The sequence below is a fragment of the Perca flavescens genome, chromosome 14 (assembly GCF_004354835.1).
Source record: "Perca flavescens isolate YP-PL-M2 chromosome 14, PFLA_1.0, whole genome shotgun sequence".
Taxonomy (NCBI): Eukaryota; Metazoa; Chordata; class Actinopteri; order Perciformes; family Percidae; genus Perca; species Perca flavescens.
In genome coordinates, this window is record NC_041344.1 from 13,840,431 (window position 1) to 13,863,449 (window position 23,019).

At 40.4% G+C, this 23,019-nt stretch overlaps 1 protein-coding gene across 4 annotated transcripts in view; it reads right to left on the reverse strand.

Annotated features, from left to right (window-relative positions):
- rbms3 (RNA binding motif, single stranded interacting protein) overlaps nucleotides 1-4,065 on the reverse strand; it is a 288,253-nt gene extending 284,188 nt beyond the window's left edge. For 2 of the 4 annotated variants that reach the window (XM_028596574.1, XM_028596577.1), the window contains exons 1-2: nucleotides 2,979-3,223; nucleotides 1,190-1,378 (exon numbers count right to left, since the gene is read on the reverse strand). In XM_028596574.1, coding sequence (XP_028452375.1) covers nucleotides 1,190-1,363 — 174 coding nt within the window. In that variant the 5' untranslated portion in view covers nucleotides 1,364-1,378; nucleotides 2,979-3,223. Of the gene's footprint in view, nucleotides 1-1,189; nucleotides 1,379-2,978; nucleotides 3,224-3,425; nucleotides 3,675-3,758 lie in introns of those variants that run through there. The other 2 variants (XM_028596575.1, XM_028596576.1) reach the window with 2 other exon arrangements.
- Nucleotides 4,066-23,019: the final 18,954 nt, after the last annotated feature.

Below are 23,019 nucleotides of genomic sequence, written 5' to 3' on the forward strand. Positions count from 1 at the left end.
ACCCGAGTTGGTTACTCGCAAAAACAATTGAGACATAGCCAGTAAAGTGATCCCGACTGGTCCTGGCTAACGCCACCATTCTAACTGCTAGCTAACGTTACCGGAGGAGCAGGCAAGCGGCCACGGTTGTTTACAACGTGTAACCTGTTCAGCGGCCCTAGGCAACAACGGTGAGTTATTTGAAGCCAAGAGAGGGGGGCTGTAAATCAGGAAGAGCGGACCATGAGTTTGCAGTGAACATGCCGTTTTTTAGGTCGGGTAGAATCTATCTCCGTTGACTCTCGTTCATATATTTTTTCGAATGCTATGTCCCATGGACCGGAAGTAGAAGGCCGTGACTTTGGCCACTTGTTTGTGACCTTATATATACACCAGTCTTCTTCAGGGTATTGATATTAAAAAAATATCCACAAGCAATATTTAAGCAATAGTAAATCCCTTAACCAGTAAGGGCCTCCTGCTTTAACTAGCTGCCACCACACCTAAAACAATTATTTTACATTTTTGATATCTAAATGCTTCAAAAGCCCCTTTACTTTGACAAGATGAAGATCGTAAAGAGTTATGTGGATTACCATTTGCTCAAAGGACTCAAAATTGATAGAACAAACCATGACAAGCATCCCATTCAGAGCTGCCAGTCGCAGTTAGTCCAGTTATCTAGTGAATGTTTTTGTATATCTGTTGTACCTATAGAGCCTCTCAGGCAAATAGAGGGAAAGAGGTTCTGGCTCTTGCCAGGAAAGCATGATTGACGTTCTTGAGATGGAAGAGAGCCAGCGAGGATTTTACGGTCACTCTTGGACTTGCAGAGAGCTCCAAGATGGCAGAGGGTTGATATGTTTGAGAATCTGCACGTACACATGGAGACTGCACAAGTCACTTAGGTCTGTATGTAATACTGAGCAATTCTAAATCTACAGTGCATAGTGGTTTGTAGTATTTGCTCAACGGTTCCCATGGCAACATAACAATACATTACCTACTTCCTTTGAAACCACCGAAGCCAAAGCGCAAAGGTTGCTACAGTTTCACTTTTTCTTGCAACAACGCTAGTGAGCAAAGACGTACCACCCAGAACAGCTCAATAGACAAGCAGGATTTCATCACTAATCACACACATGTACAGACACACCCAGACACATGCACAGCAGCTGCAGATGTGCAGCAGTGAGAGTCTGCGACTTACTTTTTTGTCGTCTTTCTGGCTTGCTGGCTGCGCATCCTTACTGTGGTTGTCAGCAGAAGGCCTGCCGCTGGCATCAGTCTGTCTGTCATCACATTCATTCTGCTGATTGGCCCCTGACCGAGGAGAGCCCACAGGGTGGGGCTTCGGCTGCTGAACACCACGCTGGACCTCCATCTTCCTCTGCAATGCCTGGAGGAGCAAGGCAGAAAAATGTATGAATTAAACAGGTGGACTGCAAACAAAGGATTCATAGATTTGTTCTCACAACCATCTCTTCCACATACACACTGGTTTGTGTTTACTTCCTTGAGTGCTGGTTTCTACTGCCAGGGAGTGCAGCAGGACATAATAAGAAACTATTAAAGTAGATACCCTACTAAAGGTTACATCAAGCATTTATGTGCAAACCAGTGAGTTGTTTTACATGAGGGCTTTACAAAAGAGCATACTAATGCACAGCAGTTAGCAGTAAAATATCTACTTTACAAAAACAAAAGATTTACAAAAGTATAAATGTGGGTTACTTCAAAAGCTAAAGATAACATATGTATTATGTTATATGTATATCTTAGCATTTATATAAGTACACAGAGATAATTTGCATGTTTGTTTTGTTTTTTATTAGTTCTGGAAAATGTGCCTAAAGCTTCAGTCCCCCTATTATAATTACTGTAGCTTTGTGTAATGAAAAATGTTGGTAAAATAAATAAAACGTTTACTTATATAGCCCTTGGATTGTTTTGTACTCAAACATTTATACACTGTATAATCAATCACCGTTTGCATTTTTCCAAACATTTCTATGCAGGACAACACATAGGCCTAATGAAGAATGATGTGTTGTTTGTCCAACATAGTTATTATCAATCGTTATAATAAAATTAACTAGACAGGTAAACAATCAGCTGTTTAAGAACACTTGTGTCATGAGTCATCTATCACTAGACCAAGAAACTGTGGGACAGCAATATTTGTTTCTTTTAATAAAGGATGATCCCCATACTAATATGGGAAAGTAAGCCCTGAACCTTTTTTATTTTTTATTTTTTACAGAGTATTGACCTTATTCACTTTTTGACAAGCACAGGTGTAATTAATAACATTAATGATGGCTGTATTCCATTTAGGCAAGCTATTTCCAGGGTCTTGGTATTGTGCCTGCTGGTTGACTGTCATGGCTTACTGGGGCACTTGATGGAACTGAGCCATTGCTAACAGCATTTGCTGCACCTGTGCTTTTTTGCTATGACAAGTCAACATTTATTGAGAAAATGGTATATTTAACCAATCTGTGGTTGCCACTTACTGTACATACATCTAGGTCAATTCACTCAGTTACAGCAGAAACCCTCTTAAACCAAAATACTAGTTGACAGCACAAAAGTAATCCCTACAAGCTTCAGGGTGCTGTACTGCAGCTTATCCGGACTGACATCATATCTGCATATGACAGTGAATGATCAAAACAAGAATTTTGCTCATTGCAATGACTTATCATTTTCATCTTTTTCACTGAATAAAAGATGTGTAAGAAACAATAAGTCATTATCTAAGTCGTTTCGGTTGAGAAAACATAAGAGCTGGGTGCAAAAGAAATATTAAAAAGTTTTAACCTGCCAAACTAAGAAAAACAAGGAACATGGATATGTATCTTAGGATGAAAATAATTTCCTTGTGGTTGTAATGAGAACATACTGTGAAAGTTTCATTGCATTATATCAGAAGCAAGTGCAGTGGTTTTAAGTCCCCAACCAATAAAGCGGAGACAAACAAAGTAAAGAGAAATCACCTCGATCGTCCAAAGGACAGAACAGATCTGAAATCATCAGCCCTGTGCTGTTTAGCACCGAGTTGCTTCATTCTGGGGTCATCAATAAGTTATGAGATCAGTTACTCGTCCTCACAACTGAGATGAGCTGCCTCATAAATACACGTCCTGGAGGACGTTTAACTAAACATGTTTAACGCTGCAGCACACAGAGCAGCGAGACAGGCTACAGAACTTGGCGCCTTGATATCACAGGTGAACGCACCTGTTGGCCCATAATTAACCCCTTTGACGTACGGTGTGACGTACGTCCCGCAAGTATTTGCATCTAATAGAGAAGAACCGTTACAAAAGCCACTCGTTGAGAGATTAATAGTGCAAAACTCTGACTGGTATGACATGTTTTTATAGTTGTATTAGCCTATATAAACTATATAAAACTAATGTATCTGTACTAGGACTAGTTACCTAGCAGCAGGTGACGACTGTTGCAAAAACGTTCAAAGTCGGCTCCTTCCTGAGTTGCAAATGTGCATCCGCCTGCTTTGCCTTCAGTTCACGCTTATAGACAAATGAAGATGCAGTTACCAATGGACATTTGACTTAATGCAGATAAACAACTCCAACAATATATTTTCTAACGGTGTCCCGGGCTTCGAGCGACTTATTAACATCAACGAGGGGTTATTGTCGCCGCTGACAAGGCTCCTATAGCACTGTGGCTGTGTTGTTGCGGTAGCTTCAACAGCGTTTGGCGGCGGCACACCAACATTAACAAGTCGCAAAAGAATGCCGAAATACCTCTGTCACTTCTTGGCTCCTCGTTATATCAGAAGCATATCAAGAGGAAGAAGCGGTAGTGCAGCTTGCTTTACATCTCTGTTGTTGCTCTAACACGGAAAGCTACGGCAGTCTGGGGCAGAACAACGGGCAGCCGGTTCATTTAGTTGTATGAGAAGTTATTCCGTCACAAACTGTCAGAGAGGCTGCGAGACACTTCGGTCACCGCTGAGGAGGCAGCTAGTGCACGGTGTCAAAGCTGCACAACCCGCTGTTTCTGCTGTCACTGTCACTGTTAGGGAAGGCGTGTCCCCGCAAACTGTCGCTAAAGATTCCTCCCTCCCACCTCCCAGTTAACACCGAGCCCGTGTTAAAAATGATGCCTTCACTGCTCCTCGAAATAACCTGTATCCTTGATGAAGAAGTTGGTATTTTTTTAAGCAATGATAGGCTATTTACTACTTTCATACCTCAACCTGCCCCAACACACTAGGAAAATGTGTTATCATGTTGAACGTCACCATAAACAACGTTTATTTGGATACAGCAGAAAAGATTGGCACCTCGTTGGAACATTATAATTAATTAACCCTGTAATATAGCTACTGTTTTTGCTTGTCCATGTTCCATGTGCTGCAGGCTAAAAAGTAAAATATGAGCAAGCGTGCAATTTGTGATGTATGATGTTTGCTGCTTATTTGGCAAGTGCGTTACTGTCAATAGAAATGTGTTTTCAATTCAACAGCAAAGTGGCAATAACTTAAAGTATGTTGTATGTTGTGTTTGCAAAAAAAAATAAAAATCTTGGTCACAAAAAATCAAGGCCAACCAAAATGACTATGCCGAAATAACTGCTCACATAGTACAAGTGCAAAAAAAGGTGTACATTTTGCACAACCAAACACCAGTAGACTATTAAATGGCATATCACCAATATTTCCTACTGTATGTGAAAGCAGCAAAACCTTAAGTGGAGCCAACCTATCCTGCTGTAGGTGAGATAAAGCCAGGCCTGTGATAGCTAAACAAGCAGTGCAATTAGGCACTCAGTCAAGATACATTTATTATGTAACCTGCACAGGTTACTCATAATAATAAGTGTGGTAGTAGTATGATCCCGTCAATCAACTGAATAGGCTAACACCAGTGTATTTCGTGCAGTGTCAGAATAAGCTTAAGCTCATATGCATTTACAATGCATGCATTATAAATGCATTTACAATGCATGCAATATAAATGCATGATAATAATAAAAATAATATTACAATAATAATGTAAAGTAGTTTGAACTCATTCATACTTCTACAGTATGTGTCTAATACTAAAACATACAGCACATTTTTAAATATATAATATATTTCCCCTGAAATAAAAAGCAACACTTTTTATTTTATTTTATTTTTTTCCGCTGCATTTACCTACTGTGGTTCCCATCATGTTTGTTTAAAGACAAAGTGATGTGACGCTTCATCACAGTAACCTTATAGTTTTCCACTTCAGATAGTTTAATTTCTAGGATTTTTAGAAGCTAAGACTGGAGAAAGTATCCAGTATTTTACATTTAGTGCAACAAAACTGCTAGTTTTCCCCATCATCTGATTTTTCTTGGGGTCTCTTGGGGGATTCCAACCCCAAAGGTTGGGAACCAATTGGCAGGGAATTACTGTAGAGAAATTATCAGTAAGCCTCAATGATGGCCACAAGGTGGCAACATAAACTCAATAAACACTGAGTAGAATGAGGCATGTATGAACCAACTCAGTTTGGATTTGTAAAGATCTTATGAGCCCACTCTTGAAATGATTAAAATAAAATTGACTCTTGAATCATGTAGCTGCTCTGTGGTCCTCTATATCTTAGGAGGCATGAGTGTTGGGTTTGTGTGTCAGGAGGAAGGAATGATAAGACGATAAGAAGATACAGTATTTGTGGTATGTTTATTCTGTAGAATGCAGTTATTTATAGTCTTTTGTGCTCTGATCATTGTTTAGCTCTGTGAACAGTGTTTACCCTAAATGAGGCCTTCCAATCTGCTAAGCTAAGCTATAACATGAGGGAGTCATCATATGGGTGTTGGCCCATTGTGCCATCTTCATTGCCTCCCTGTCTGCCTCAACTTACAGGCCATACTGGTGCACCGTCTCATCCAAGCAGAAGGGTATCAGACAAACGAACAACTGCTCTGACAGGCGGGCCCTCATCTGTTCTGACGGAGCTGCCGTTGCCAGAGAAGGCAGACAGGCAGTCAGAGAGGCAGGTGGATCGGCAGGCGGAGGGGTAAGGCGCTACGAGGAACAGGAGCCCTGTTCACTCGGGCCCCTCGGCGTATCCATGTGTCCTCTATGGAGGCCAACAGGGACACACAGTCAGGCATGTCAGCGGCCCCAGCCGGCACAAGCAGATGTTTTCTGGGTATTGTTGTTCCGCTTCTCTGGTAATTGTTTTCCTTCAGGGCCAGACAGTGGGACAAGGTGCCAGGTTGTGTTGTGGGAAGGAGTTATGGAGAGATGGAAAGACAGAGTGTATTATCAATCACCAATGGCTTTGGATGCTGTTCTACACGGTCTGTCCATCTTTTTCCTTGTGCTCCATGTGGCTTGCAATTACAGCAATACAAACGGAGAAGCTGCAATCACAATCAAAAGGACAAAGCCTGTCTTAAGGTGAGCATTTCAAAGCTGTAAAGGTATTATTTGTTCAGTTGGGACTGCAGTTGGGTGGTAGTAGTGAGTAAAGAACATATAAACCAGATTCAAGTATTTTGGTCAGCACTTGATTTAAATATGTGTTTGTTGTAACATATATCTGCCTTTAATTAGTATATTTTTAAATCTTATTGTTAGTCTAAATCTGTATTTCAAAGTTTAATATTGCGTGGGTGGGTTTCTTTGCATCATATACATATACAACTGCTAATGTTTGACAATATAGCAACATCTTTGTAATGTGAAGTCAGTTTACCCTCACACTTACGTTTTGTTATGTTACAGAAAACAGCTAATTTACTCCAACTGTGTTAGACACTGAGTGTTATCCTGTGATCCCATGCTAAAAAATGCCCTCTTAATTAGCACAGTGAACTACTGAGACCTTATTATAGGGTCAAACCCTGCTTAAAGCAGAGACCGAAAACCCCCACTAGGGGGCACTTTGAGACTTTGGATCAAAAGCATGAGCAACGGAGCCTCTTTTGTATAAAGTAAACTGTTATACTATAGTTTGGGGTTAATGCGTTGTAAATTCAGTGTACTTCAAATAAAAAGTAATGCATTTTTGCCTGGATTTACATGCTGCCATTCCTCCTTCCCCGGGTGCGTTGTAGGCAATGGGACTGTTGATTGCTTTCAGAGGTTTTATTCTAGGGGTTTCATGGATGATTTTATGAGTCAGACTTTTCAGCTACTACATGGCTCAATCTATCATTTAAACCCTGTGGGTTTTTACAGTGTTGAAACCAAATGTTGCTCAACATCCACTACGTAGAAGGAGCACCAGCTCAAGAGAGGGATCTTGAGGCACAGTGAAGCTGCTCTCATCTGTTGTCGTGGCATGCCACACTCCAGAGAAGCTGCAGCCTTCACTAAAAGCCAGTGTCAAGATGTTAAGCTTTTTACAGGCTGACGCAAGATGTAAGTAATTTGGTCCAATCATGTTTTCATTTTTTTATATATAAATATATAATTGTAGGTGTTAAGAGCATGTGGGGAAGGCAGACAGAAAAAGCTTCAGCCATTGGATCTGCTGTTCACACGCAGAGCATTGGATGAAGACTGTATTTCATAATCTGCCTTCACTGCCAATAGATGCAAGTGAAAATAGAACCAATGTCACATCTGCCTTTTCACTATTTTTGACGCCATGCAGCAGCCATTTGCCTAATTCCGTAGTGAACATCATCCATGTCAGACAGTGTTTAGACCTCGCTGCTCCGTGTGTGAGTCGATGTTTCTGTTTGTTTGGTGTTTGTTGAGCCTTTCTCGAGCCGCTCCACCACACTGCAGAGACGTCTGACAAATGAAGAGGCGTCTGAGGCCCCCGTGGTTACGGGGGTCACACAGCAGCCTTGTGAAGTTGTGGCGGTTACCAGCACATCTCGCTGTACGCTGGCAAAACAGTCCAGCCTGATTACAGAGTAGCACCTTTGGCCCCCATATTTCTCACACACTGGATGAAGGAGTGACAGCATCTGTGGGATAAGCCTGTTTGGATGAGATGGATTTACACAAGAGAGAGTGGGAAGCATACCTGAACAGACAGAAAGAAGGATGCAACAAGGAAAAGTTAGGTCAAGGTTTTGATTTGTACTTTGGAAATTTAAAATGAAATGTTAGAATAGTCCTGATATCCTGATGAGATGAAGGACAACAATTTATTCGTGTTTCTTTCACCTACAAAGTATAATTCACCTTCATTATTTGGGTCTACATTTTAATCGTTGTGTTTGTTTGTGCACATGCATCACATGCTCATGCCCGCCACTGAATCATATCTGTCAAAATTCATATAAGCCATGAGTCAAACCCCACCCACTACCGGCATGATTGACAGCTCAGGCAAAGATCAAACACCGAGCTCCAGATCGTCACCAAAATACAGCTGCTGCCGCATGAGCAAGGAGGCACCTCTGAGTCACACAACAGGACCTTAAAAACTCTTAGTCACACATTGATTTTAGTCATCATTGTTTACTGGTCAATGGAAAAATCTGAGAGAAGAATATAGTCTCTCAGAATCAGAATCGTTGGCTTCTTCAAGTATAATAAATATTGAAAAATGTTACCTTAAGCCTGAAAGTGATTGGAAAATGAGAGAAATAAAAAAGGAAAATAGAAAAAGTATTTGTATTTAAAAAGTAATGTTAATTAGTAAAACATTCCATGTTTCTTTTTATTTTAAATTAAACTCCATTTTTACTCTGTAAATTTACATTTGCGTCATATTTATTTAGGACAAAAGCACAAAGTGTTCAAAGAGAAGTAGTGTTGCTAAAACTAACAAGAGGACAAAAGAACTGTGCCTGCTGATATACCATGTGTCAACCGCCCTATTTGTGTGTGTGTATGGGTGTGTGCATGCATGCATTGCATTTGTGTATGTGCTGCGTGTGTGTGTTTGTGTGCTTGTGTGCTGCGTGTGTGTGTGGTTGTCTATGAGCACGCACATGCATACATTTGTGTCAACCACAGCGTGCAAAGAGTGGCGCATTATTTTGTCTTTTCATGGGTGTGAACTGTAAAGAAATTACAGTCCAATTAGTTTTATTATGCTTTTTAAAAGGTTTCAAAGATCCAACCAGAACAAATGTAAAAATAGTTTAATTTATAAATTTAAGTTGTCATTATCTGAAACATAAATAAGACATTAGGTTTTGAATGCAATGAACTTAGTATCAGCCAAAAATGAATTGAAAATTAAAACAAATTTTTGACCAGGGAGATTCTCTTGAACAGTCCTTTGCTGCACAGTTTCACTTTGTGCTGGTAAAATATATCCCATCACCCATGGACTTCAAAAATGTAGTCCTGATTTTATATTGACTTTCATTTTAGTCTTGTTTTGTAGCTCTTTAGAAAGTCATGATGCCAACTGCACATCAGTGAATCCAGTCAAGCACAGCGACTGCATGTGTGTGCAGGCTGAATGTTACTTCATGTAAAACTGTATGCCCAAGTGTTACTTTGTGTGTGTTGATGTTTCCAAGCTGGGTTGAATCATTAGGAAGTGATTCTCTCTAACAAGGGCTAAGGAGCTGTCAGGAGACATTCACAGGCAGGTTTCGCCATGAAGAGTGTGAGGAGTCTTATCAGGGTCTTAGCTGTTTTGCTGCGACTGTTTATAAAGAGCCTGCTTTATTTGGAGTGAATGCATTCTAGCAAGGTCTCTACTGTTTCTGTGCGTTGATTAAAAGTGTTTTCACGATTACCCGTAGTGAGTCTATTCCAGCTTAACAGGGTTACTAGCAGTTTTAATGAAGGGGAAAAATCATTACATGTGAAAGGGGTTTGTTGGGGTCTCGCGCTGTCTTTCTCTGTCTGCTTGTTGTCAGTGTGACAGGGAACTGTGACTCCATGGGGTTAGATTTTACTTTGCACTTGTGTGCTGGTTTGGTTGGTTTGCTGACATTTTTTTTTTATTTGGTCAAAAAATGGATAAATATGTCAGACCATTCTACTGATGTAATTATTATCAACATTTGTAATAACACTTCCCTCCTCTGCAAAATGTCTCCTCTACTAAATCTGTACAAAATTTTGTAAACTGTGAGAGTTATATATCTTTATTTTTGTCTGTCTGTGTTTTGGGTGTTCTGCATCTCCCTTACTCTTCTTCAGTTACAGTTGCCTGCTCGCTAATGTGGCTTTTTTGCTCTGTTCCTTTTGTTGGCTGTGGTCAGCTTTTACATTTGCTGGTGTGAGTGAATTTCTCACAGCTTCTCGTGAATGTGTTTTTTGAAAGTCCTATTCAACATTTGGTGCAACTATAATCGGCACTAAGCCACTACTCTCATGCAGACGTGTCTGTGGATTCACACATTCATGCCTTCAGAAGTGTTGTGCCATCTCTTTTTAATTTTTTTTCAGTCCAAGTAGCTACTGAAGAAATGTTTAAAGTTGATTAAAGGAATTCTGAGTGGAGACATGGTCATAGAGTTAAGTGACTGATCAGAGAACATTTAATTAGAAAAGCAGCAAGATGGCTTCCATCACATTTTGGTCTTCCTCAAAATATAGAAGATACAAGCAATAATTAAACAAATGTTTTGTTAAAGAACAATACACACAGCAAAAGTATTGGTTTGATTGTCCTAAATAGCATTTATAATTTTCCAGAAATTACTAATTATTTGTTAAAACATAAAATACTCCCAACCAATCATAAAAATAGTTTGCACAAACCATTGTCATAAAAATTTATAACCAGGGGTCACCAACCTTTTGAAACTGAGAACTTTATGGGTATTGATTACTAAGGGCTACCAGTTTGATACACTCTTCTGAAAAATGACAAAAATGCTCCCAACCATGATTATTAAATTAATGACACTCATCTATGTTAATGATTTCTCATTTATCAACAATGACTTAACAAGATGGGAAACAAATCATATCAATATTCAATTTTCATTTTTAAACAGGCCTAAAAGAGGGGGCTAAAAACCAAAAGAAAAAATATGAAGCTCATTGTAAACTTCACTATTTATTAATTCCTTTGAAAGCTTCGACTTTTATTCCAGCACATTCTGTAATATTTGTAGAAGTGTGTTTTGGCCCCATTGAGGTTCCCCTTACCAACAACCTACCAATCATACTCTCACACTCTTTTTTTTTTTTTTATAAATAACAGCCTGCCATCTTATATTTAAACATGAGTTCAGGCCATAGTCAACTATTTGTGTATGCTCAAGAATGAGTTCTGTTCTGCCCCTGGGAACATTATGTACTTCTGTTATCAAATCAAACAATTAGGTCTCCAGCCCCGTAGCAGAAAATTACATTTTGACACAACGGTGCATCTTTGATTAATATATTGTAACATCTGACTCCGTGCTCTATCATTCTCTGATGGGGCCAATAGATAATAAATGGATGACTTGTGAAGCTATAATGAAGTGACTGTCTTGTTATCGACAGGGGAACCTCCATTGCATTAGTGCAAAGTAGAGCTTCCAACGGAGGCCCTCTGGTGCACGGATTATTACACTGGCCGTTAAAATGAGCTAATGTTCTGCTGCCAGTGCACCTCTCCAAAGGGACAGAAGCTGAATTCCCCTCTCACAGCTGCAAAACAGAGGTGTAAATTAAAGCCAAACAAAGTAAAAAAAAAAAAAAAAGAAAAAGATAAACATAGCTCAAATCCAAGGCCAGGCCACAGTATTTCTGTGATTAAAATGTAGGTTTTCCCTCTGTTTCTTGTGGAAACCGATGTAGGTGTGAGGCTTCTCTTATTGTGTTATCTATGACAGATGATGCTTGTGCGGCTTTCATTGTCAACTGTGTATTTGTATTATGAACACGTGTAGTCATTTCTAAAACACGAAAAGTCACTGAGATAAAACATTTATTTGTTTGGTTTGATCTGTTTTTATTGTTTTGCTTTAAATATTTTATTCTGAAATGAGTCTTGGATTATGGAAGGCATGATACAAAGTGTGTATGCATGTAATGTAGCTTATTGTAAGTGGCTGGGCTGTGTATGTTCAGGTGGGCAGTCTCAATGAGCATAAGGTGACTCTGTGTTGGATTTGTAGATGTTGTTTATTTTTCCAGTCCTAAGGTGCCACCACTCCCCCCTAGGTACTTATTAGCAATGACAGGGGATGTCTGATTTGACAGTAGCGTGACAGGTGTAAATTTCACACACACTATTCAACTCCACACATTAATCCAATTAATTTTGAACATGTTCTCCTCTCTCGCTCTCTGCCAGCACAACTGAATCAAGGAACGTTTGAGATGTTGGTTACTGTTTCATGAAGCAAATTGTGTTCTTTTTAGCCAAACCATTTTCATTTTTTTTGTATTTAATTTGTAACACAGATACAAGTCACAACATTTCCGTGTAATCCCACTATCAAATGTCGAATAAAATTCACTGACAATGTGAAAATATAAATTGCAAATATTAGAGAAAATGAAAAGAAAAGAAAGGAGACAATGTGATCGTTAAAGGGTACAAAAAAGCACTTTGCAAACATCAAGGCATGTTTGGGGGTGGGGAGTTGGGAGTTAGGGGGATAACAGTGAAAAAATATTCCACTTTGAGAATGTGCAAGATCTCATGCAGTTGCTTCTCTCTCACTCTCTATCCCTCCTCTCTGTTGGCGCTAAATCACACATTAGTACAGCCAGTGGATGTGTTGACAGTTTTACAAACAGAAATGTAAAACGCCATGCTCAAGGGGGTCTAAGAGATAAAGGGGGAGCCGAATGGGGCAGGAAACAGAACAAACATAGCCCAGAGAAGCATAAAATGCCATGTTAAAACACCTTGGCTGGGTTAATTTTAATTACATAGGGTATGGCACACTATCAGCTATAGGAATGGTGTCACCGTATGGAGAGGAAGCACTTCTGCTCGATACCGCTGGGATTTACAATAGTGTTGCCTGTGCAGAGCGGATGCGCAGTGTAAAAAGTGTAAGAATAGTATGGAAGCATGGTTAACACATTAATGGATGATCCCTTTGTTTTGCACAATGATAGTTCTCCATTAAGCATAGACATCTCAGAAATGAACCCAAACAGCACAACTTAGCATGCTTTCAAAATAAAATGTTTGCTACAGTGAATCCCTGCTGTCTTGAACTCGCTTTGAATAACTATGGTCAGCAGAAGTGAGAGACATTCCCAGTGGAGCACAGAGAAAGGAGGTTTAGGGACATATAGACACAGGGTTCAGGGGCACAGGCTTGAAAGGAGGTTTACCATGGATTATATATACAGTATAATGTGCCAGGTTCAGGTCTAGCAGCATTCCAGGGCCTGATACAAGCTTGAAACACCCTATAATATATATATATATATATGGATATATATATATATATATATATATATATATATATATGTGATGTGAGAGATATACTGTCAAAAAAATGTCTAGCAGCATTCCAGGGCCTGATACAAGCTTGTACAAGCATTTATATATATATATATATATATATATATATATATATATATATATATATATATATATATATATATATATATATATAGTGGATGTGAGCACATACAGTGGATGCATTTTGTGTTTATATTATGTGTGTATCTACATGTGAGGGAGTTTGCTTGTGGCTAAATGTGAGGCTTTTTATCAGATGGAGGAGTGAGGTTGGCGTGAAGACAACGATTGGCCCCAACTGGTCCTGGTGCTGGTAGGACACAGGCCTTGCCTCTCTGAAAAGGCATCATTAGAAAGTGACAAAACTGCCAGGGGCAAAACTGGCCCTGCACAATGATCAATTCGGCAGACAGGATTGAATTATAGGGGGAGGGCGGGCTTTAAAGAAGGGGAATTGGAGGGAGTTGGTATAGTACAAGGCCCCCTGCTGCTTTAATTACTGATGTGTGCGTCTCCCAATTAACAGCGCACCTATGGTCCACTGGCCACTCCGGGCCTGTACAAAGCTGGAGAGGAGAAAGAGCGTTCTGCAGAGAAGCAGAGAGAGAGAGAGAGAAACACAGAGACACACAAACCGGGGTGCTCATTAGCGAATGGTAATCACCGGTCGAGAGGTTGGGCACTCACCTCACAAAACGCCACATGTCAAATTGTCCCTTTCCATTCATGAGCCCACTCTCATTTTACCCCGCTCCATCATGTTCCCTTGTTGAGGAGAATTGGATGGAGCGCCGTGGGGGGAAACAGTCGAAGGGAAACGTAAACACAGGCCTGGAGTAGGGACTGCTTTGTCAACGAGGGGGGACCACACTCCTCAGCTGTGGCCCCTTGGCTTCTACTCCCTCATCTGTCTCTGCTCTTACACAGTCCTAAGACATCAGTCTCAGCCCCATACAGTTTGTTTCTATCACCATTTTTTAATTTTTCATCTTTGTATCCCATGCATACTACATTTACATTTACAGCTGTGACTTGTGAGCTTTGAGTACCTCCCTGCTACTATTTTCTAGCATGTAAAATTTGAGATATGCTGATACAGGTTAATGTACAGTATATATACATATATACTGTATATTAAAAAAAAAACTTCCACTGCATATAGCATTAGCAGTTGTGTCCTTAAACTGTATGTGTCACAGTGTAACACCGTCTGCTTTTTTCCTAGTCAATGTGTTTTATAGTAACAGTAGTGATTATACAGTAAAAGAGCTTCCTTGCCCTGATCAGATAACTTGCCACCATTTATTTATATCATTCAACATACATAATGTTTACACACACCTTAAATCAACAGTTGGACAAATGCGAAATATTTTTTTGCAGAGACTTGCAGAGAAGATGGACACATTTTAACAGACAAATGTGAGAGGGGTATCAATCTTCTCAGCTAACTCTCAGCAAGAAAGTGAATGTCTTTAAGTTGCTATCTCAGAAGAAATGTATCTAAGTGAAGGATCACCTACAGTCAGATGTACACCTGCTGCACAAGAACACCAAAATGTTGTAATATGATTATCACAGTGGATCATTTTAATAGGTAAGGCACAAGTGAAAATATTTAGATTTTATTCTTTTCAGTTTTTCGAGTGGTTCCTCGCTGATCTACTGCAGATTGAGCTGTAATGTTATGGGAGATGACCAAGGTTTGCTGTGGCATCATGCATGGGCATGCCCTCCAGCTGTGCAGGTGCGTCTAACACCAACACTGTATTCCTTAGCCCTCACAATGTGACAAAGCACTGCACCCAGCACGGTCCGCTGGGTAACGGGCTGGGGAGAATATCTCATGCACCAAAGCCAATTTCATCTCAACTGAAATTGGGGAAGGCGAGCTCACGCTCTCACATTCAAAATTTAAATCAGATCTCCCCTCAGTTGAGTGGAATCAATCCAACCCTCCATCTTACTTTGAAATGAGACCAAGTCGTCCTCATGGATTATAGGTGGCTCATCACTGGATGACAGCGCTAGTAGATATCTCTAGAGATCCATCTCCATCCGATCCTTCTGATCTCCATCTACCACTCACTCTCTCTGTCCCTGTATCCATCCCTTATTTTCCTCCTCTGTATTTGAATGAGATTAAGTGGGGTAGAATGAGGTAAAATAATCCAAATTTTAATCAGAAATTTCATTTCATGTGCACACATCCTTAGCAAGGTATTAATTTTATTAAACAACAAAAAAGGAACAGTGGTGCACTTATCCATCACTATTTTGCTGCATCCAGCATTCAAGACATGCTGGAAAAATATTTTAAACTGTGATGCTTCGGATGAATATGCTTAAAAATAAGTCACATAAATGAAAGCAGAGCATGGCTCTGATGTGTTTAGCTATTCCACATCCTTTACACCTCAATTTTCTCATCATGGTGGCTTCAACAAGGTTTAATTGGTATGGAAATAGAAGTGGTAAAACATGACAGGAACTTCTCAAGCCCGGCTATTTAGACCCATTATTACTGTATACTGTCCTTCAACCAATTATCGCCAATCTTCTGCTCTGCAGCCCCCTACCAACCTCCTCCCTCATGATTTAACCAAGCTTCATGCAGCTGCAGAGAGGCAGCTACGGGTCGATAAATACAACTTGTAATCCACTGTGGTGCAAATTGAGTTTATATTGGAGAATAATAGTTTGAAGAGATTATTTGAGATTTCAGGCCCCCCACCTACCTTGCCCCAGCTACTACACTATGAAAAATGCTCAAATAAACCAGCAATACTGCCCTTTAATCAGCATTTCATGATACCTTAATCTACTCAGTAAAGGTTGTACCACTTTCCCATAATTTGTATCCATAAAACCTGTATTTAATAGGAAATGATGTCATCTTTTGCACAGAGAGCCACCTCAGTCTTTGTCTGTGACAGCGTTTTTGTGTGTGCTTTATTTGCACATAGCCAGGAAATGTCACCTTGCAAAGAGTATTCACAGCTCAAGCTGTGTGTGTTTGCCACATAACGGAAAATGACTGGACCTCCAAAGAAGCAGATAAAAAGATGAGAAGTTACATCTGCATAAACAGATTACTCTTTCACCTTAAAACAAATACAGACAGAATTTTCAGACATTTGAATCGTGTTTGCGTGAAGTTTGATATCACGGTGCAGCAACCTTTCCCTGAGGTGAAAAAACGGTAATACTGCAGCTATATCTTGCATACATAACTGCATTAGTGAGGTACTGTTACACTTCCTGCAAGAATCCATCCCTGGCACACTCATTTGGCATGGCTTTCCCATGGACCAGCTTGTTGTCTGGGCCATTGTTAGCCCAGGAGGCTGGCCTGAGCCCTGAGGGCTTGGTCAGCGTTTAGGGTGTTTTGCAGGGTGGGGTGGAGAGGGAAGGATGGGTGAGGGGGGAGGCTATAGAGATGGGTGCAGGCCAAGGTTGGGCAGGGCTCAATGCCAGGGTCTCAGTGGGACACCCTCCTTTCTGGGAGCCTACTCAGCCCCCTCCTGGGGCCCCAGCAGGGTGTAGGGATACATGGTCAGTGCAAGACAGGTCCATCTGCCCCACTACCTCTGTCCCGCTCATGCCAGCACCCTCCTATCACCTGCTCCATCGGCAACTTATGGAAATGACCTACTGCTGCCTGACCTTACTGACACGGATGGCTCACCTTCAGCATATGCCGCCATGGCTTCTGTGTCTTCTGTGCTATAGAGTTTGAGCCAACTTTAAGCCTGGAATACAATATAAATATTACTGTCAATTGCTTTCCCCGCAGCACAGTGATAAATTGATTCTCACATCAGCAATGTTTTATTCTTTTGTAGTTACTGAACTAACATCAGTGAAGCTAGCAGTAAGTAAGTTCATGGCGCATGCATATGTAGAGTGTCTCCGATGTGGTTAAGTGTCAGAGTGGAGGGGGGTTTCCTTGTGTAATTGCTCTTCTTTTGAAAGTGTTGTTTGCAGATGCAGGGCTGATTGTTGGCCATCACAGTCCCATATACAGAACAGGCTTGCATGTGACTGCTGTGCTATCTCACTGTGAACCCACTGAAATTTACAGCACAAAAACACCAATCTCACGAGCAAGAGAAAATGTGGAGTTGAATTCTAAAAATAAGACGTCCTGTGTTTGAAAAGCTGGCACCTTCTTCAAAAAAGCTCTGGTGTGAAAAAGAGCACGGTACTTTTGATAACTTAAAAAGTTCTAAATTGTAAGACATCAGCAGCAATGTTTTCTGAGGATGGAAACACAGCCTTCGTCTTTTTTAAATACTGCCTTTGCAATATTGGGCAGAAGCTCATTTTCCAAAGGAGATAACAAAATTTAGTTTAATCATTGGTCAGCTATAATTATTAGGGTTATTATGAAACAAATAAGAGGAATACATGTTGGGTTTGGCTACCATCTGTTAAAACCATGTGTGTATCTTTATAAAGCTAAAAATCTATTTCCCTTTTTGAGCAGTGTGGGTAACAGACATGGTTTTGTGACTTTGTGTATAATTATTTCTCTCTTCCTAGTTGGAGGTGTTAAACAAAGCGCGGCTAAAAAGGAGAACTTCGGTATCGTTTGGAGGTACTTTTTCATCACTGTATAAACTGTTTCATTTTTAGTGTCTACCAATTTCCATCACTTGATCTTCTCTATTCCTGGGTACGTATTTCTGTAGCAAAACCTTAACTGTTAAACTTTCCTTTGGCCTTTGTTTCTCTGATGCAGTGATGTGTCATGTTCCTGATTAATGTCCATCTTGTCTGTTCTCAGAATCAGCAGCTGTCAGCACTAGATTCTGTTTTAACAAAATAAGAAAACACTAGATTTATAAGCAAAAAGCTATGTAAAACCAGTGTTCATTCTGCACAAATGCAACTGGGGATGTAAAGATATAGCCTCACTCTCACTACTGGACACCCTTTTTTTCCATATAGAAAAATTTCCATAGACTATTTCTAGTTGGTTTTGGATTATTTTAAATAAAACAATGCTATTTTATTCCTTTTTTCTATGGCCCGTTATGTTTAGCAGCTCCTCCTTTCAGCTAAGGTGAAGGCAAGCATGTTCCTGTGCTACTGTGCACTCATGCTCTAGTTAAACCTAAACTATTTTCTACTCTGCCTTTGTCAGCTGTCATCATATACCGCAGATTATAAAATAAACACCTCCTGCTGATATTTAGACATATATCTAATCATAAACTGAACTTTCTCACCCTCCTTCAGAGGAAATAAAGAGATTTGATCTTTATAATCAGAGAACTCATTTAAAGCTCTAACAAAATGAGCTCTCTTGCCTCTACAAATGGCGCAGGCGGCACAGTCTATTGTGCTGCGGTGGCTGCCACCATGCTGAATGCAGTGAATGGGGAGCAGTCATGCCCTCTGTGTAGCCCCAGCTGTCTTTGACTGATAGGATGGAGGAGGGGAAGGACGAGGTGTAAGGAAGTTCAGGAGGCCTGACGATTTACAACACAGAACTGAACAGACTGTCATGTTAGTCATCTTAACTATCCGACCAACCAGCCAAGCAGTGGGCTGCATGCGCTAACACACAGCACTGCGGCTCAACGCGAGCTAATTAATGCAGCCAAATGAGATCAGTAGTAGAGGCCCAGGCCAGGGCCATATTGCTAAATAGCTTCCTTCAGTACGGATCTGTGTGGTGTAATTACCACCAGGCCACCTCACAATGCTGCCTTTATGTCCCACTGAAAGTGATTTCATGTCCCTCATTCCCCCATTAGCAGCATGTTTTTCAAATGTGATGAGAGAAGTCTGTCAATGGTTATTGTGTGTGTTTGTGTGAGAGAGTGCCAGTTTGCTTTAAATATAATGGACAGCTTGGTGAATGAAGATGATGATGTTCATTGGATGCAATGAATCTGAGGCTGCAGACCATCAACACATAGCCTAATGATAGACTGATGGACATTAAATGAGTTAACCTGTAGTGGTTGTAAATAAATTAGTGTTGTGTTGCTCTACGTGCAACACTGCTTATCACATGACGACAAATTTGCCTGCGATCTCTGCAGTTCTTTTGTTAGACAACCTGCTACAATCGTTATTGCATTTAAAGTGCCCATATTATGAAAAAATCATGCATACAAACTTTGAAAAAACAAACATCCATGCTGTTTTGAGTGAGATACGGTTTCTGAATGTGTCCTGCCTTCAGTCTCCGGGTGAGCTGGTCAAAATCTGCAGGGCTTTCTACGTCAAGCCGAAATGAGCTGGCTAGCCGCAAATGTTAGCATGCTAGCGCTAACGCTAGCATGCTACCTCCTTCTCAATAGCAAAACACTGCTACAACACACACAAGTTCACCATAATCTACAATATAACTACTTACATGTGCGCCCTCATTTAGAAGAAGTCTCCCATCTAATCCTGCCATTAGATGGGAGACTGCCATCCTTGTAACTGACCGAAGTTGGAAAAACAGCCTTTCTTCTACTGTCTATGGAGCTAGCCATGATCTACATCTGAGCTACTGCGCATGTGCGAGTGCAATCAAAGATAGTACAGAAGAAATCTCACTCTGTAGCTAAAACAGAGACCAGGTGAAAAGAGGATCTGCAGAAGTGAGAGAGAGCTGTGCAGTACAACAAAAATATGGCGTTTTTTGAAAATTAAACCATGTAAACCTATTCTGGTACAACCTTAAAATACAATTATGAACCTGAAAATGAGCATAATATGGGCGCTTTAACTGTGTTCTGTGCAGGTTAATGTAAGACGTGGTGCATGTTTGACAGTAAGAACAAGTGCATCGCAGGACATTATCATTGCAAGATCAGTACTTCATTTATTTATATCATGTAATGTAAAAGAACAAACATCGCTCAGGTTTATTTTACCCCATTGGATTTGTTTAGGCTTTGATTGATAGCGAAGAGAGCTGTCAATCACACTGTTGGGAGATATTCAAATATGTTTCTGATAATAATTTAAATAATAAACCTAATAATAATGATACACTATTGATGTGCAACTGAAATGTAAATGATCAAGTACATTTAAAGTGGTGGAATACGCAGTAGATCAAGAATATATGAATTGCCCATTGTGTCTACCTTTTTTTCTCTTTCTTATGCTGTGTCTGTCTGCCATATTAATCCCTCAATTCGAGTCAGCATGAATATAGACACCAACAACCGTTTGGTGTGTAATGTAGCAGAAGCATCTAGCTGGCCGCCACTATAGTGCCACCCTGACACTGTCAAAGGTGCCACGTTTAGCCCCAGGCACTACTACTCAATCACTGCCTGGTTCACAGGGGCCAGCACACCAGCAGGGCCCACTAATGCTTTACTAACTCTCACCACCTCCGCTCCTCTGTTCCCCCTCCTCTCCTTGTCGGGACAGGCAAAACCAGCGTCTCCCTAACCCCCGGGTCCTTGTGGATTGAGCTCATCCCCTAGCACTAAGGGAGAAAAGACAGGCCATGTTTTGCTGTGCCCCCGAGCAGCAGCTCTCCGCTCAAGATGGAGGGCAGAAAACTCACTGACTGCTACTGGGCTGCTATGTCCCAGACCTGTCGCTGTGTCACTGCTCACATATGCCTGAACTCCATCTGCAAGACAAATCAACCCATTTTCACTTAAGATTCAAACTGTTTATTAAAGTTGATGGGGAAATAATGTATATGTGAGATTAAGATTAGATGCATGTGGTTCCTCAGTCCCCCCTTTTTGTTTTGCATGAGTGACATCATTGCCACGTGTAAACAATTTAGTAGGAGCTAACATAGAATTGTAGTCAAAGTATATCTTCAGACTGTCCTTACCCAGAAAACGGCTGTATAGGTTGATTGTGCAAGCAGCTAATAAAGACCCATATTTACGTTTGTTTTTAGGTGGCAGCCCTTTAGTGGCCATAGTAATTTGCGCAGGAGCGAACAAGAAACTAAGTTGTTAGAGCAACGATATTTTATTCAAATTAACTCACTTTGTTACACACCGAAGTCCGTGACGTAGCTACTAAGTATTTTTGAGCCCTAAACCTAATTAAGTATTTTTATTGCCTACAAACTAGTTCCGTTTAAAAAAAATGATATCTAAAACTGCCATTGTTACATAAAGCGGTCACATGAAACTGCCGTTGCGATCGCGTGTTTAAAATCGGCCACCGTGCAGCTGTTTCACAATGTTAAATAAAACGGTCACATATGTCGTTTTGGGAGTCATTGGCAATCAACCTAGTGTGTCGTTTAGATATGAGGACGTGTTGTATACCTAATATATGCAATATAAACATTGAATATAACAGTAAGGTAAACATTTAGTGCCTTTCAATTCAAACAGTGAGTTGGGAGAAAGAGAGGAGAATGAATGAAAAGAAAAAAGAAATATTACAGTGAGAAGATATTGTAGACAAATAAAAGTACAAAAAAATATTAGTCAAGAGATGAGAGACGATTCTAGAAGCATGGCCGAGCCATATAGATCAGATCCAGCATTCACAGGTCCAACTGGAGGTGAAAATTCAGGGTCAGGCTCCGACACGACTCCCTGACTCCTAATTTGGAGATTCTCATTTTCAGTTCCCAAACCGAGGGCAAGAAATTGTACCTGTGAGAAGCCTTCAGGCATAACAGGGAGAGGTGTGGAAGAATCTGTTTCTGTCAGAGAGGAGGCTGCTCAACTGCTTGCCTTTGTTCCATCTGTTTGTCTACACAATCACAGTTGAGAGTTATAAGTATATGCACTTGGAAAACTTATGACTGAAACACTGCACATTTATTTCTTGCGCATAACCGCTTGTTTCAACTCTGTCGCTACATAGAACGCTGATATTGGATGATTCAATGACAGCTTTTTTAAAATCATGCCTTTCTTCAAAATCTTGATTTAAATTAGGTAACAATTGTGGTTAAGATTTTTAAAAAGCAAACGTGAATATAGTATGTTATAACATACTATATTCACGTTTGCTTTTTAAAAATCTTCAGTATTAGTACATCTTATGTATTATATATAATGATTTTCTTAAGATGGCTGCTCAATTCATACTGCACATTTTTCAGTTGATGCTGACCACACTTTAACACATTTAAAAAAATTCTCCATCATGATTCATTGTTTGTCATGACTCACTAGGACACAAGTGCACCCTCACCTCCTCTCTCTGACAAACTCACTCTCTCTCTCACACACACACACACACACACACACACACACACACACACACACACACACACACACACACAGTTTGGCTCAGTGTCCTGTTGTCTCATGGCTTTAACGATGAGGTCAACTTGTCGAAGAGACGTGTGACCTTTCTCTATCACGGTCACCACAGCCTTGCTCAGAGACTTCTTCCTTATGTCAGAGCATCACACACACACACAAATAACATGAATGCACACACATAATTAAGCCTATTATTTACATTTGCTGGGTGAATGACAGTATTCATTGTGTGTTTGTTTACAGTAACTCCTACACTTCACCATTTAGTTATTTTTCTTATTAGCATAGCATAGAGGAGAAGCAATTTTTTACATGTTGACATCTCTTGGGGCAAGAATGTCTCCCAAGTCAGTCGAGACATAGTCTTGCATTGTCAGACCTTCCTCCACAGCGATGCGGACGAGGGTCTGGGCTAGTCCACACAGTAAAAAAGAAAAAGGTGCTCTGGTTTATTGGCATTTCTTTAAACCAATCACAATCGTCTTGGGTGGCGCTAACCACCGTATGGA